The sequence below is a fragment of the Erpetoichthys calabaricus genome, chromosome 2 (genome assembly GCF_900747795.2).
Source record: "Erpetoichthys calabaricus chromosome 2, fErpCal1.3, whole genome shotgun sequence".
NCBI lineage: Eukaryota > Metazoa > Chordata > Cladistia > Polypteriformes > Polypteridae > Erpetoichthys > Erpetoichthys calabaricus.
The window spans coordinates 343,589,685-343,603,188 of record NC_041395.2 but is presented as its reverse complement, the minus strand read 5'-3'; the positions used below and the strand labels follow the sequence as shown (position 1 = coordinate 343,603,188).

At 37.6% G+C, this 13,504-nt stretch overlaps 1 protein-coding gene across 4 annotated transcripts in view; it reads left to right on the top strand.

Annotated features, from left to right (window-relative positions):
* Positions 1–12,911, top strand: part of lrp5 (low density lipoprotein receptor-related protein 5) — a 194,594-nt gene extending 181,683 nt beyond the window's left edge. For all 4 annotated transcript variants that reach the window (XM_051923358.1, XM_028796067.2, XM_028796068.2 and 1 more), the window contains exons 22-23: positions 1,358–1,455; positions 6,220–12,911. In XM_051923358.1, the coding sequence (XP_051779318.1) occupies positions 1,358–1,455; positions 6,220–6,481 (360 nt within the window). In that variant the 3' untranslated portion in view covers positions 6,482–12,911. The remainder of the gene's footprint in view (positions 1–1,357; positions 1,456–6,219) is intronic.
* The last annotated feature ends 593 nt before the right edge of the window (positions 12,912–13,504 follow it).

Below are 13,504 nucleotides of genomic sequence, written 5' to 3'. Positions count from 1 at the left end.
AGTACTTTCACAGTAAACTTCTCTGAGTTTTTACTTCAGGTATTCTATATCTGAGTAAATGTAAATATGCATCAAAGTTGGAAATGTATCCACTTTAACCACACACTTGGAGTTGAAAAAGGATGTGTCTCCTGTTAAGCACCTTGACTCCAAAAAAGGTGGCCATTGAATCATTTTTTCCAGTGCAGGTTTAGGTGGTTAAGGAGCCTGCCTCCTCTGCTATAATAGAGATATCAGATAGATTTCATGGTTGATCCCTTACAGTGTATCTTTGTTTTTAATGACTTTCCTGACAAAGAGTGAATTTAAGAATGACATGACTCATCGGTCACAAAATATTTACACTTATGTCAGTTCAGTAAAGCTAAATCTTAAATGTTTATCCATAAAATGAAAATATGTAACATGTAATCCTTCTTGTTACTTTACATACATTTGAACATGTATACAGTATCATTCATTTTGGGATAGTCAAACTTGAAATATCTAGACAGCGGTTGAGTCTACCCTCCACCTTTTAACTCTTTTTATAATATGGCCCTGTCGCATTATATGATTTTCCAGAAATTTTCAATAGATGTCATTTACATAATCTTATTGAGTCAGTGGCATTTGTGGCACTATGTAGTCTGATATACCATGCAACTCAGTTCAACCAGTCTGCAAATCAACCTGCAAAAATGTCTTATGTTGCAGGTGTGGGCTTTGTGTTTGCAAGGTTTGAGATCAAATGAGTGCAAAGCCTGAAGTACAGTGCATAGAATGTCACTGTGAACAAACATAACACTGGGGTTTCAACCTCAGAAATAGAGGAGAGACTCATCTGTTGGATGTTTTGTGTTTTACGTGTCATGAAAGAATGAAAAAGCGGAAAAAGGGGTCAGAAATTGTGGCTGAACTTGCCATACCTGTAAAGCCTTCGTACGGAGCTGGCTCTCTCAGGCAGCACAGTATTGACTGTCAGAAAAATCAGCAAACTGACAATACTTTGGAAATGTGAAACTGTGCTGGAAACTCATTATGGAGTCAGGTGACATGATTATCAACTGCAGCCATCAAGTCTGACACATGGCTTCTAGTCAGAGGGGATGTAATTTGCCACTCAAATAACCTGAACGCTATATTTGTATGAGTGATTCAGGAGCTGCTCCACTTAAACGCATTTTGATTATTTTCAAAGTACTGTTAAGATCTCCATATATTTCATCCATAAATTTCATATTATTTACCCAAAAACTCCCTCCTATTATGTTCCACACCCTCAGATTAGTAACTTGAAATCAGTAAGTGCTATAGGTAATACACTTATTTAATAAAAAAACAGACTGATAAAAAACATTTTTCTTTTTCCACGTAGATTTTGAACCCACCTCCTTCACCAGCAACAGACCGCTCTCTTTACAATACGGAAATGTTTTACTCCTCAAATAGTCCCTCAACCACCAGATCATACAGGTGAGTACATCTTGGCTTTTTAGAAATGATGATTTTGGAAGCTATTCAAAGTTATTATTATTATTTTATGGAGAGCAAATACTAGTAATTCGTAGGATTTGAGAGCTTGATCTTTTAGATTATGTAAATTTGCTGCGTTTTAGTTTGAGCATCATTTACTTCTGAATCTTCAGTGTTTGTGTTGACACATTTTTGTCTGTGTGTTTTTTTTTTTTTGTTTGTTTTTTGTTTTAAACACATGGCAGAGCAAGACTGGGCAGATGCACCCCGTCTGATTGGTTGCAGGTTTTCTTTATAGCCAGTCACATCTTTAGGTTGAATGCATTGCTGAATTTAACAACTTGCTTTATTTCAGTCATCTTTCAGAAAAAACAATTTTTTCATTTTTTTTAATACTAAATTTGTGATGAACAAGACACAGTTGGCAAGATAAATGTTAAGTAGCTGCCATTCATAGTCATGATTGTTCATTAAAACTGACATTACAAAAATTTACAGACTCCATTCTGTCCTGGTCTCCAGACAAATAAAAATTGGTGCTGATATTTTGGATGTTTTCCTTAAGGGCCATGTCTTATTATATGAATTTCCTACAGATTTTCAGTTGCAGCCTTCATTTACAAAATTTTAACAAGTGGGATGGCAGTTGCAGCACTCCCCTATATTCTTCAGTCGTGCAGTCTGACATACCCAGCTATCTATCCATCCATCCATCCATCCATTTTCTAATCCGCTGAATCCGAACACAGGGTCACAGGGGTCTGCTGGAGCCAATCCCAGCCAACATAGGGCACAAGGCAGGAAACAATCCTGGGCAGGGTGCCAACACACCGCAGGACACACACAAACACACCAAGCACACACTAAGGCCAATTTAGAATTGCCAATCCACCTAACCTGCATGTCTTTGGACTGTGGGAGGAAACCGGAGCGCCCGGAGAAAACCCACGCAGACATGGGGAGAACATGCAAACTCCACACAGGGAGGACCCGGGAAGCGAACCCGGGTCTCCTAACTGCGAGGCAGCAGCGCTACCACTGCGCCACCGTGCCGCCCCATACCCAGTTAGCACTGACAAAATCAAACACAGGGACGGGCCCTTTGTTTGCGAGAATTGACAACCAATGACCACTCTGGCAGAGGTACAATGCATATAATGCAGCAATGAGGAATGATGAACCAAGTGTTTTGGACCTGACAAACAGAAGAGAGTATGTATGTATTTTGTATGTCTGATGTTGTGTGTTTTATATACTACAGCAAAAAGGGGTGGGGAACAAAAAAAGGGTCAAGATTGCAGCTAAACCCTCTGTACCTGTAGAGCCTTCACAGAGACTCCAACTCCATCTGGCAGCTTGCTTTTGACTGTCAGAAAAAAGGAGGGGTTGATACTTTAGAACTGTGAAGCGGTGCTGGAAATTCATAACGTAATCCTCTAACTTGACATACCTGCAGTTTCTAGTCATGTAGTCTGAAATCCTAATCCAGATATATGATTAGCAGCTCAGTTGTTAGGTTTGATGTCCCCTGCGACTAGAAGTTAAGTATTGTGGCCTTGGCTTAAGGTTAGTCTGAAGGATCCTGTCAGGAGTAAAATTAAGAGTTTTCAATGGAAGAGGCTGCATGGTGGCAACAGTTGGTAGCACTGCTGATTCACAGTAAGGAGACCAGGATTTCTGCTCCGGGTCCTCCCTGTGTGGAGTTTACCTGTTCTCCCCATGTCTGTGTGGGCTTCCTCCCGGTATTCCAGTTTCCTCCCACAATCCAAAAACATACAGGTTAGCTGCATTGGTGATCCTCAGTTGGCCATAGTCTGTGATTGGGGGGTGTGTGAGGGGTGTGCGTTTACGTGTGCTCACCCTGCAATGGACTGGCTCCCTGTCCAGGTTCTGTGCCTGCCTTGTGCCCTATGCCAGCTGTCAGCAGACCCCAGCGACCTTGTTCAGGACTAAGCTGGTTAGTAAGGATCTGTGCTGGTATCCTGAAGGTTGCTGGTTCGAATCCCTGTCACTGCCAAAAGAGATCCTACTCTGCTGGGCCTTTGAGCAAGACCCTTAACCTGTAATTGCTCCAGGGGTGCTGTATAATGGCTGACCCTGCGCTCTGACCCCAAGGGATATGTGAAAAACAAACAAATTCCTAATACAAGAAATTGTATAAGGTGAAATAAAGAACAAAAAAAAAAAAATGACAGCCATTCAACAGAAATGCACAGTAGTGACTGCTTGTCTGATAGGCTGACACAATGACCTCTAGCCACTTCAAGCTTTCAAAGACACAGTTTGCTCAACCTTTTGATAGACATAAGTAAACACGGTCTTATCTGAATCCTCAAACCTTGCTTTTCTGGTTGTGTAAAGTACAAGCTTTAGTAAAAAAAAAAAAAAATAACTTAAATGTGGCACCTTATGTGGAATTCATATATACATAAAGGATTTAGGGTTTATATCCCAGGCCCCCACTGTGTGGAGTTTTCATGTTCTCTTCCATGTCTCTGGTGCTGTAGTTTACTTCCACAGTTCAAATGAACTGCAGATTAGGTGATTTGACAACGCTAAGTCAGCCCTAGTATGAGTGTGGTGTGTGCATGTGTGTTTGCCCCGTGCTGTACTGGTGTCCTGTCCAGGGTGTGTTCCTGCCTTGCACCCTATACTTACTGGGATAGGCTACAGCCCCCCACTACAATCCTGCTAAGGATTAAGTTGGCTTTGAAAATGGTATGGTATAAAGGGATTGAGTGGAGCAATACTTTTAGTATCAGGAGCAATTTTAAGAATAAGAAGTGCTTTATTGATTTATGTAAAGAAAGTGGCAGCTTTTGATAACATTACTGACTTTAGTGCATATGCTTAATGGTTTTAACATATAATTGCAAAGATAGTCACAGCAATATAGTCATTTCTGAATCAGAAAGCATATATTTCAACATGGCAACTAAAATATTAAGTGAGTTTGGAAAAGAAACATTTCACAATGTATCAGGACAGAGGCTAAAACAGTCAACAAAGGTGTGAATGATGCCAATATATTCTGAAACCCGGTGTGATGTTAACCTCTTCATCAGAGAAGAGGAGAGGGAAAACCAGAGTATGCTGCTTTGCTAGGCATGTAGGCGTGGAAATATTTGTGCAGCTCTTGCTTTATTTTTCCCTTCAACCCATTGCACCAGAACTTGCTCTACTACTTTGAGCCATCTGCATGTTGTTATTTTTGTATATTTTGACAAGATGATTCCAGGTTGAGCGTGCACGTTTCGTCTCGTCTGCTAATCTGTAAAATAACAAACAGTGCTCTGCGTTCCAGCTGCGGGTGGCAAACAGAAGACCACAGTCTGTTAACGTCTTTATAATTTAAAGGGAAAAAGCAGATAGTGAATGATTGCAGGATACTTGTTTTGAATAACTGAGCAGAGTTGGGGGGGGGGGGGATAGTTATAGGATCTGAAGGTGTGGACAGTAGTAGGTGAAATGAGCATGAGGGCACTATATTAACGTTATTTTTATTGAACTATAACAGGCTTTATCCTTATTTGCTAATACAATGTTAAATGCCTATTTAACATGTAGCTTTTGCATTTAAATATTTTGATATGTTATGCTTTTGCAGTTCATCCGAACTCATTATTGAAGTTTCTTTTGGGGGGACCACACTGCACTGTTGTTAACATGCCTGTTTCAAACAAAAGTGATGGTCAGTGGGTCATAATGCATAATGCAGTTAAACTAGTAAGAACCAACTATACATGTATTAGATTAGATTTTTATTATCCCTTACACCACGAGAACATAGTGAAACTCTGCTGTCACAGTTACGGAGGGGGGTGTTAAGGGCAAGGAAGTATATAGAGGCAATTAGATGGTGTATGCATAAATAAATACAGTAAATAAGAGTAGCTGAAGATAAATACAGTAAGAGTTGCAAGTGTAAAACAACTGTACAGAAATATAGATTGCGTGTGTAAACACTTGGGAGAAATAAAAGTAAATGGCAGTACACAAATACAATAGAATTACACATAAACCAGCAGGTGGGTACAGTGCGTGTGTAAGATACATGAAGTGACCCAGAAATTTTAGTCATCTTCACAATACTCTTCCTTGAGATGCAGTACTTACACATTAAAGTACTACTGAAAGCATTGGAGGTGGGGGGGGAAACATCTGGATAAGTGGCGCATCCAGAACTGGAATTTGCAAAAAAAAAACGAGGCACTTGCACACACACACACACCATGTTGCCAGTCAGAGAGGTTTTGACCAAAACACATTGTCCCTTCACATACTGTACCCTGCCATGGCGCCCCCATTTGCCAGATCTTGTTCTCTGCAACTTATTTTTGTTCCCAGAATTAAAACTAAGACTGAAGGGAAGATGATTTGCTACCATGTTAGAAATCCATGAGAAAACACAGGAGGCACTAGACATGGTAACAAAAGAGGAGTACATTAAATGTTTCCAGGAATGGGAGAAGCGCTGGGACAAGTATGCTACATCTCAGAGAGAGGATTTTTCAGGGTGGCTGAAAGGGAATTGCCATAAGGTGTATAATAAAGGGTTTACTTTTTAACAATTTTGGGAATTTTAGATCCCTCCTCTTTAGTAAACCCTCACCTTAACCTCATCCTGTGGTGTCCTGTCATTAATGTTCTTTACAAAGCAGGGCCAAGGACTTAGACACACACAAACACTGAGCTTCTCTGTTGCAGAAACTTGAATATGTTGTCAGGTTTTTAAATGGATTTCTGCTTTCTTCTTTTTTCTAGACCCTACCTGATGCGAGGCATTGCACCACCAACAACCCCATGCAGCACTGACGTTTGTGATAGTGATTATACGACAAGTCGATGGAAGACAAACAAGTATTACATTGATTTGAACTCTGACTCGGACCCTTATCCGCCGCCACCTACTCCCAGGAGTCAGTACATGTCTGCGGAGGAGAGCTGTCCTCCCTCTCCATCTACAGAACGCAGCTATTTTCATTTGTGCCCTCCACCTCCATCTCCCTGTACAGACTCCTCATGACCCTACACAGAAGGACTTTTTCTTTGGCATTTGTAAATATTTTTTAAATATGATCAAATAAGATAACTATATTTTATAAAATATGGGCTGTAGCCATTTTGTGGGTTGGGGTGGGTTGGTTGGGGAGCAGAGCACAAAGAATCAGGATGTGTGAAATTTTGTACAGCAGAAAAATATTTATAATTTTTAAAAATTTACTTTTTAATTCATTGTCACCTGTATGACAAATAACCTGCATCATAATTTTTAATAAACACTATAAAGGTTTTTAAAAAAAGAAGAAAAAAACCGTAAGCAGTCACTTTGATTTAGAAAATTTCTGAAATTTATCTATACTTTTTTTTTTTTTGAGAGCCAACAGATTTCCCAGTGTAAACCGTCATTAAAATAGACTTCATGCATTGAAGGATTTTATTATCATGATAAAAAAAGTTTGTGTAATATGTTCTCAATTATCTGTGCCACTATTAATTTTCCTTTAGCTTGTCAAAAGAAGATTCATGAAGGTGTAGTTAAAATTAGAATGAAAGAGAAATCATACTTATTTGTTTTAATACAGTAGGAAAGAAGCAGGCAAGCGAATGTCAGAGGCCGATGCCAGGCAGTTAAGTAAATAGAGGTTGTAGGAAAGGAGAAAACATTGTTTTCAATATTTATGACCACTATAAAGGCCATGTTTTCTGTGTACATGTATATGTGTGTGTGTTTGTGTATGCCTATGTATACAGATATATCTGTACATCTTTTGTGTGCACATGCACACTTTTCTGGGTTACAAGTTCAAAGTGTGTCTGTCTTTGTGTTTTATAGAGTTTCATTTGGGAGTATTTAAAATTTATATTTTAATTTGATATCACAGCTTTATCACAATCAGTATTCAGTATCTAGTTATAGATATGTGCTGTTTAACAGTCCTTTAATCCGTAAACACACACAATATACTTAGGAAGTGCAATTGCATTAATTACATCTGGGTGTTCTGTTTATTCAATAGAATTTAAAAACTTCTCTATGGGTACATTTTGCAACTTGCTATGTGAAAAACACCAGGTTTACCTCCAGATTAAGATTTTTATTTGAACCACAGATTATCCAGGTGCATCGCATATTGATAAAATGTTTTTGTTTTTTTTTGACAGTTAATATTAACAGAACTGTAATGTTTAGTCTAATTTTATTTTTTAGTCTGTAGCCAGAATTCTTTAAAGTTTTGCATAATTGAGAATGTTTTTTTTTCAGTTCTTAATATGTAGCTATAATAGTGGGAATTTCTGCAACTTTGCATGTGATTCCTTTCCATTTTCACTAAATTATTAAATTTACAAGCCTTTATTTTGCCTTTTGCTGAACATTTGCAATGATATTTATTTTCTGGAGGAATCTCAAATGTCGCTGGATAATAAAACACAATTTACAAGAAATATTCTCTACTTAAAATATTTAAATTCTCTGAAATATCAGACTTTGAATCATTATTTAATGGACATGTTTGGTATTTTTCAAGTCAGCTATTTCTTCACAAACATGGGATATATGCATTTGTCATGCAAAATTGCACTCTAAAGTTAAGCATTTTCTATAAATAAAATATATATATTTCCTGCACTGCCGCTTAACAGTGTAAGAAAAGCTTGAAAAGTTACCACATGTTTCCACTTTTCAAACCAAAACAGCTGTCAAGTATTGATCTGTGAGTTCCGTGTTTCCTATGTATATTTGTTGACAGAAAAGAGAGATCTGGAAATACTGATTTTTGTCTCCTATTCCTTGTACTATTTTTCTACTGGTAAGGCTGTGTTTTCTATTCGCTTGTGTGAGTTTTCACATAAATGTGGAAGCGAATCAAAACAAAACCAATCACATAGCACAACAAGTTTACTGCGATTTGCTCTTTCGAGGAAGTGAAAGTTTATTGCGCCGGAAGACTTAAGTGCCGAGCTATTGCTCATGTCTGGTTGTCTTTTAAAATGGCTGAATCTCATAATATTGGTGTTTTTGTTCTAAAATGACATGTATAAACTGTTTTACAATGTGTGTGTGTGTTATTGCAAGACGCAGATCTTTACTCGACAACTATCTTGGCATGAAAAATTGACTTATTTGGCAGGTTTAAAACTTTTCTTCCATGCCTCATAGTTTGCAATGTAAAGTGCCAGTGTGAACAAGATATGTTACCAAATTTATAGAAAACACTTTAGAACATAATTTTGCAGGACAAATGCATGTGTGTCAGGTTTGTGAAGAAAAATACCAAACTTGTCCTTTAAGTGATCCCTTCTCATTTTACCTGCACTGTGTGCTGATAACTATTTTGTTTTTTTCTTCTCCCACAATAAATAAATGAAAGTTAGATTTTTCAAATCTACAGTATATCGCAATCTTAAAAACTCATTTGGAATAAGTATGTAAAATCTTCTTCTTTCGCTGCTCCCGTTAGGGGCTGTCACAGTGGATCATCATCTTCCATATCTTTCTGTCCTCGTCATCTTGTTCTGTCACACCCATCACCTGCATGTCCACTCTCACCACATCCATAAACCTTCTCTTAGGCCTTCCTCTTTTTCTCTTCCCTGGCAGCTCTATCCTTAGCATCCTTCTCCCAATATACTCGGCATCTCTCCTCTGCACATGTAAAATAGTTACAAAAAAAAAATGTTTAACTTTAAAACATGCATTAAAATTTACCCAGCAGTCCGTATCTTACACTTTTTTTTAGTAAAATGTATTTTTCATGCTATGAAGCACAATCTTTGATCAAGAAATTCTGTTGCAATAAAATATAAACTTGAGAACAGCGCCCTCTTGGGAGCACTGCAGGCGTAACATGTGATTCTATACATTTGTATCACTTCTCTCTAGTAATTTGAAACACTTTACATAATTTGGACTTACTAGTGAGTTGCGATTAACTCTTTCAAAAACATTCATTGTCTGGTTGCCAAACTGTATACCTTCTGTGTTGCTTTTTTAACATATGTTGATTGAAACCATGTTGTGAAACTTTGAATACTTCTGTAGTCCCACAGTGAATTCATTTAGCATCTTTGTGATAGTAATTTTATTAGTGACTGGCAGATAAGCATCAACTAATTACTGTAGGGAAAGCATTAAGGCCACAGTATGGGGTGCACACTGTACTCTTGTTTTAGGCAGCATTGACCGTCAGTAATGCCAAATGAATTCCTCTGCTTGATTCTAGTTCTTTTGCCAGTAAATGTGGTTAGAAACGTCTATAATTATAGAATGAGCAAATGATGCTCTTATCTGTTCAGTGTAACTATTTTAATTTCAAAAATATTTATTTTAAACCTCTCTAAGTGACAGTTTCTGCAGATTCAGATCTTAATTCATTTTGTTTTTCACCCATACAAAGCAAATAAGGTCCCATAAGTGTGTGTACACGTAACCTAATGATTACCCAGGCAACTCACCCCTTACTGAAAACTGGTACAACAAATAAAATTCCATTAATACTGGCTTGTTCTTTAAATTAATTTTAAATAGAAATTGTGAGTTTGCAGTAATTAAACATTTCTACAAGCTACAGTGGATATCTTTTAGCTGTGTAACACTGCTGTCACTGCGAGCCCATCAACACATGCCTGTTAAATATAATGGCTCTGTGTGATGTGGCTCTGGTTATGGAGCCAAGCCTTTAGTGGCTCACACTTGCTTGGATGTTCAGTCGGGTTGAAAGGGAGGAGTGTGTAGGTCACTGACAAAATAAAAAATGTCTTTCTGAGGAACAAAACTACATAATTTGTCCAGCTTTTGGGTAAATCAGTAAGGAAGACTACAGAAGCAGTCACTCACCATGTACTTTTGTAATGGAAGTTATCATACGGTTCTTTCAGAAGATGATCTGTAGTGTTTCAGTTGCCAAGTTACAGTAAAGCTAGAGAATTTGTTGGGACATTTTTTCGTTTTGAGTGCACACTTTTCTTTGAACCTCGTTGAACACATTGTGAAAGACCAAACACTTAAACAGTATAGACCAGACAGAGCGTTACTCCATCATATGTAACATGCTTATATGGATGGCTTACAATGAAAGCAGCAGCAGCAGCACATGGGAGCCAGGGTTTAAACTTACTGACTGTAACCATGTGTGGCTTCAGAATAGTCGGTGCTGGCTATCTGTGAATATTTAATTTTATAAAACCGTTGAATTTGTTCAAGAAAACATGAACAATTAAGGTACTTTAAACAATGATAGACTTGACCACAAAGAAATCTTTAATGTGACTTGCACAATAATTGAAATTAAATGAAACCAGGTACATTTTACAAAGATTTTAATACAGGACAGTTAATTTTATGAGTGTTAACTTGAAAGAGGGGGAACCATCACAAAAGCTGCTTTAATAAAGCTCCTCTATTATGTACCAACAGCAGCTGGAAGGCAAAACAGCCATTTTGTCGTCCTGCTTTCAGTGGTCTCATTTTCCTTTTCTACACATGTCAAGTGATGTTGCCTGTCAGCCCTTAAGAAACACAAATAGATGCCAGTGTCAGGTTTGACTTCAAAAAGTTTAAAAAAAAAAAAAAGATTTTAAAATGAAATTACTGTAGTTTTGTTTCTACGATAATCAATGCAACCTATGGTGGACTAACACCATGTCTAAAGATTGTCCCTTCCTTATGCCTGATACTTGCTGGGTTAGGCTCCAGCTTTCCCAAAACCCTGCTCTGGATAAGCGGGCTTAGAAAATGGAGGGGTGGATGAATGATAATAAATAAATGTGTCCACTCTGTCTTTTTGAATTGTTTCATCGTTCATACCCTTGTGACTTTTAGTGTAGTGACTTTAAACAACTTTGGGGGAAATAAATAAAATTAATGTGACCATACAAACAAGTAGCTACTTACGGTATTCTGTATTTTTTTTACTAAATATTCCTTTTAAAATTGTTTTAAAGTTATTTAATGGAATGTACACTTACTTGCAGTTTGTTTTAATTGTCTGTCTCTGTCTGTCTGTCTCTCTCTCTCTCTCATAGATATATAGATAGACAGATCTATATAGATATACAGTATATAGATATGTGTGAGAATGTGTGTATATGTATACATAGTACAGTGTATTATATATATATATATATAATATATTATTTTATATATATATATATATATCCCCCGAAGCTGATTCAATTTTCATCATTAAGGTTTTGGCCGAGTTTTACAGCCGAATGCCCTTTCTGACACTAACCCCTCTCTGTTTATACAGGGCTTGGGACCGCCACCAAGTTGAGCTGATTTACCCTCCCCCCTTCCAGTGGCTTGATTTTTTTTATATATATAATTTTCCATACGTGTGTTACATATACAGTAATTGTATGTACATAGCTATACTATTGTGCAGTATACTAGTACTAAAAAAAAAGGATCGGAACTACCCAATTTTGAAATCTGTATTATGTCAGCAGTATGAAGAATTTGATAATTTTGCTGTCAGGTCTTGAAGTGGACCATCCTGGATTTTTTTCCCCAGTGCACCTTATTCTCAGAACCACTGGGTCGGCGGGGTTAACCTAAACTTAATCCCCACACCCCATTCTTTGAAGCATCAGTTGTATAATAGTGGGGTCTAAACTCTAAAGGGGCCACCATTGTAACATGTGTATATAGATGGCAGACCCGGGAGATAGTGTGGGAGTTGGAATTGCCTTGAACATCAGGCTCCACATGTGTGTGGTCCACGGGAACGAAGCAGCTGGAAGCTGTGGAGTTATCTGTTGTTTTCTTTGGTATTGTCTTGGTACTGGTACTGAGGTGCTAAAGCTGGTATTGGTACCAAAGTCAAAATGTTTGTATTGATTCAACTCTAATCTGTACCTGCATATATGTACATATATACACACACACATACAGTATATAACAATACTTCTGAATCTGACTCAAATTATTCTGTCCCTCGTTTAGAAATGCCAAGCCATGTTCATTACTTGTTGGGATGTTCTTTGTGCATTTCATACATCTATTCAGTTTTATTCTCTTGTTCAGATTTCATATGCATTTGCTTACCAAAAGAAAGTGCTGATGACCCTTCCCAAAAACACCTGAATGAACTTTTCTTTGATACGTAAAGCTGTGCCATAGAATTCTGTGACTACAAATTTTAATGTAACAATATTCTCCATTTAACTGTTAAGGAAGGACAAAACCAAAGGAAAGAAATATCCATTTATTTGTGTACTGAGAGCTTTTGAGGGAAAAATCCAGATGTCTTTTGACTTGGAAAGCTAAATTAAACAGGTTGGAGTTCATTTAACTTTACACGTTGAGGTGTCACTGAATGATGACTGGCAAAGGAACAGAAGAGCTGGCTAAAATGAAGGCCTGCATGGGCACACAAGCAGAACTCGAAAAATGCAGACTTGTGCTGCATGTTGTCAGCTGTCCGCCCAAAGCAATTTTTTGGGTGGAACCTGCAAACACAGTTCTTTCAGAAAACAAACGTGCAGGGAAATTCATTTGAACATTAGAGTAATTTGTAAATAAATCATAGAAAACTGCTTGGGGGGGGGGGGGGGGGGATATATAAATGAACTGAGTCTGACATGAAAATTAAGTGCTGCAGTGTTCTGGCATCCCTTCCAGGGTTAGTTGTGCCTTATGCTGCTGACTGCCTTGTACCAGATAAGTGGTTTCAGGAAATGTTTGGATAAAACTTAGTTTTCATTAAACATATTTTCTGTTATAGTATTAGGCTTGGTATTTATTTTTATTTTTTTTAAACTAAACTTGTTTTATTGACCTTTTTCTTGGAAATGTGACAAACATCTTTTATTATTTTTTATTTTGCACGGTTCAGTGTTGCCACTTTATTTCTTGCCAGTTCTCTTTCAGTCCACCAAACATGAATCTCTTTCTGCTTCTTTCTCTTTATCATTAAGCCCATTTTTACGATGGAAATGGTAAACGTAAAACACAAAAATCACAAGTGTGTTTGGGAAGAAGGTTATCGTGCCAGGTACCATTTTCAAGTGGTTTCTCCAGTTTTTTTTTTTATTTTATTATGGC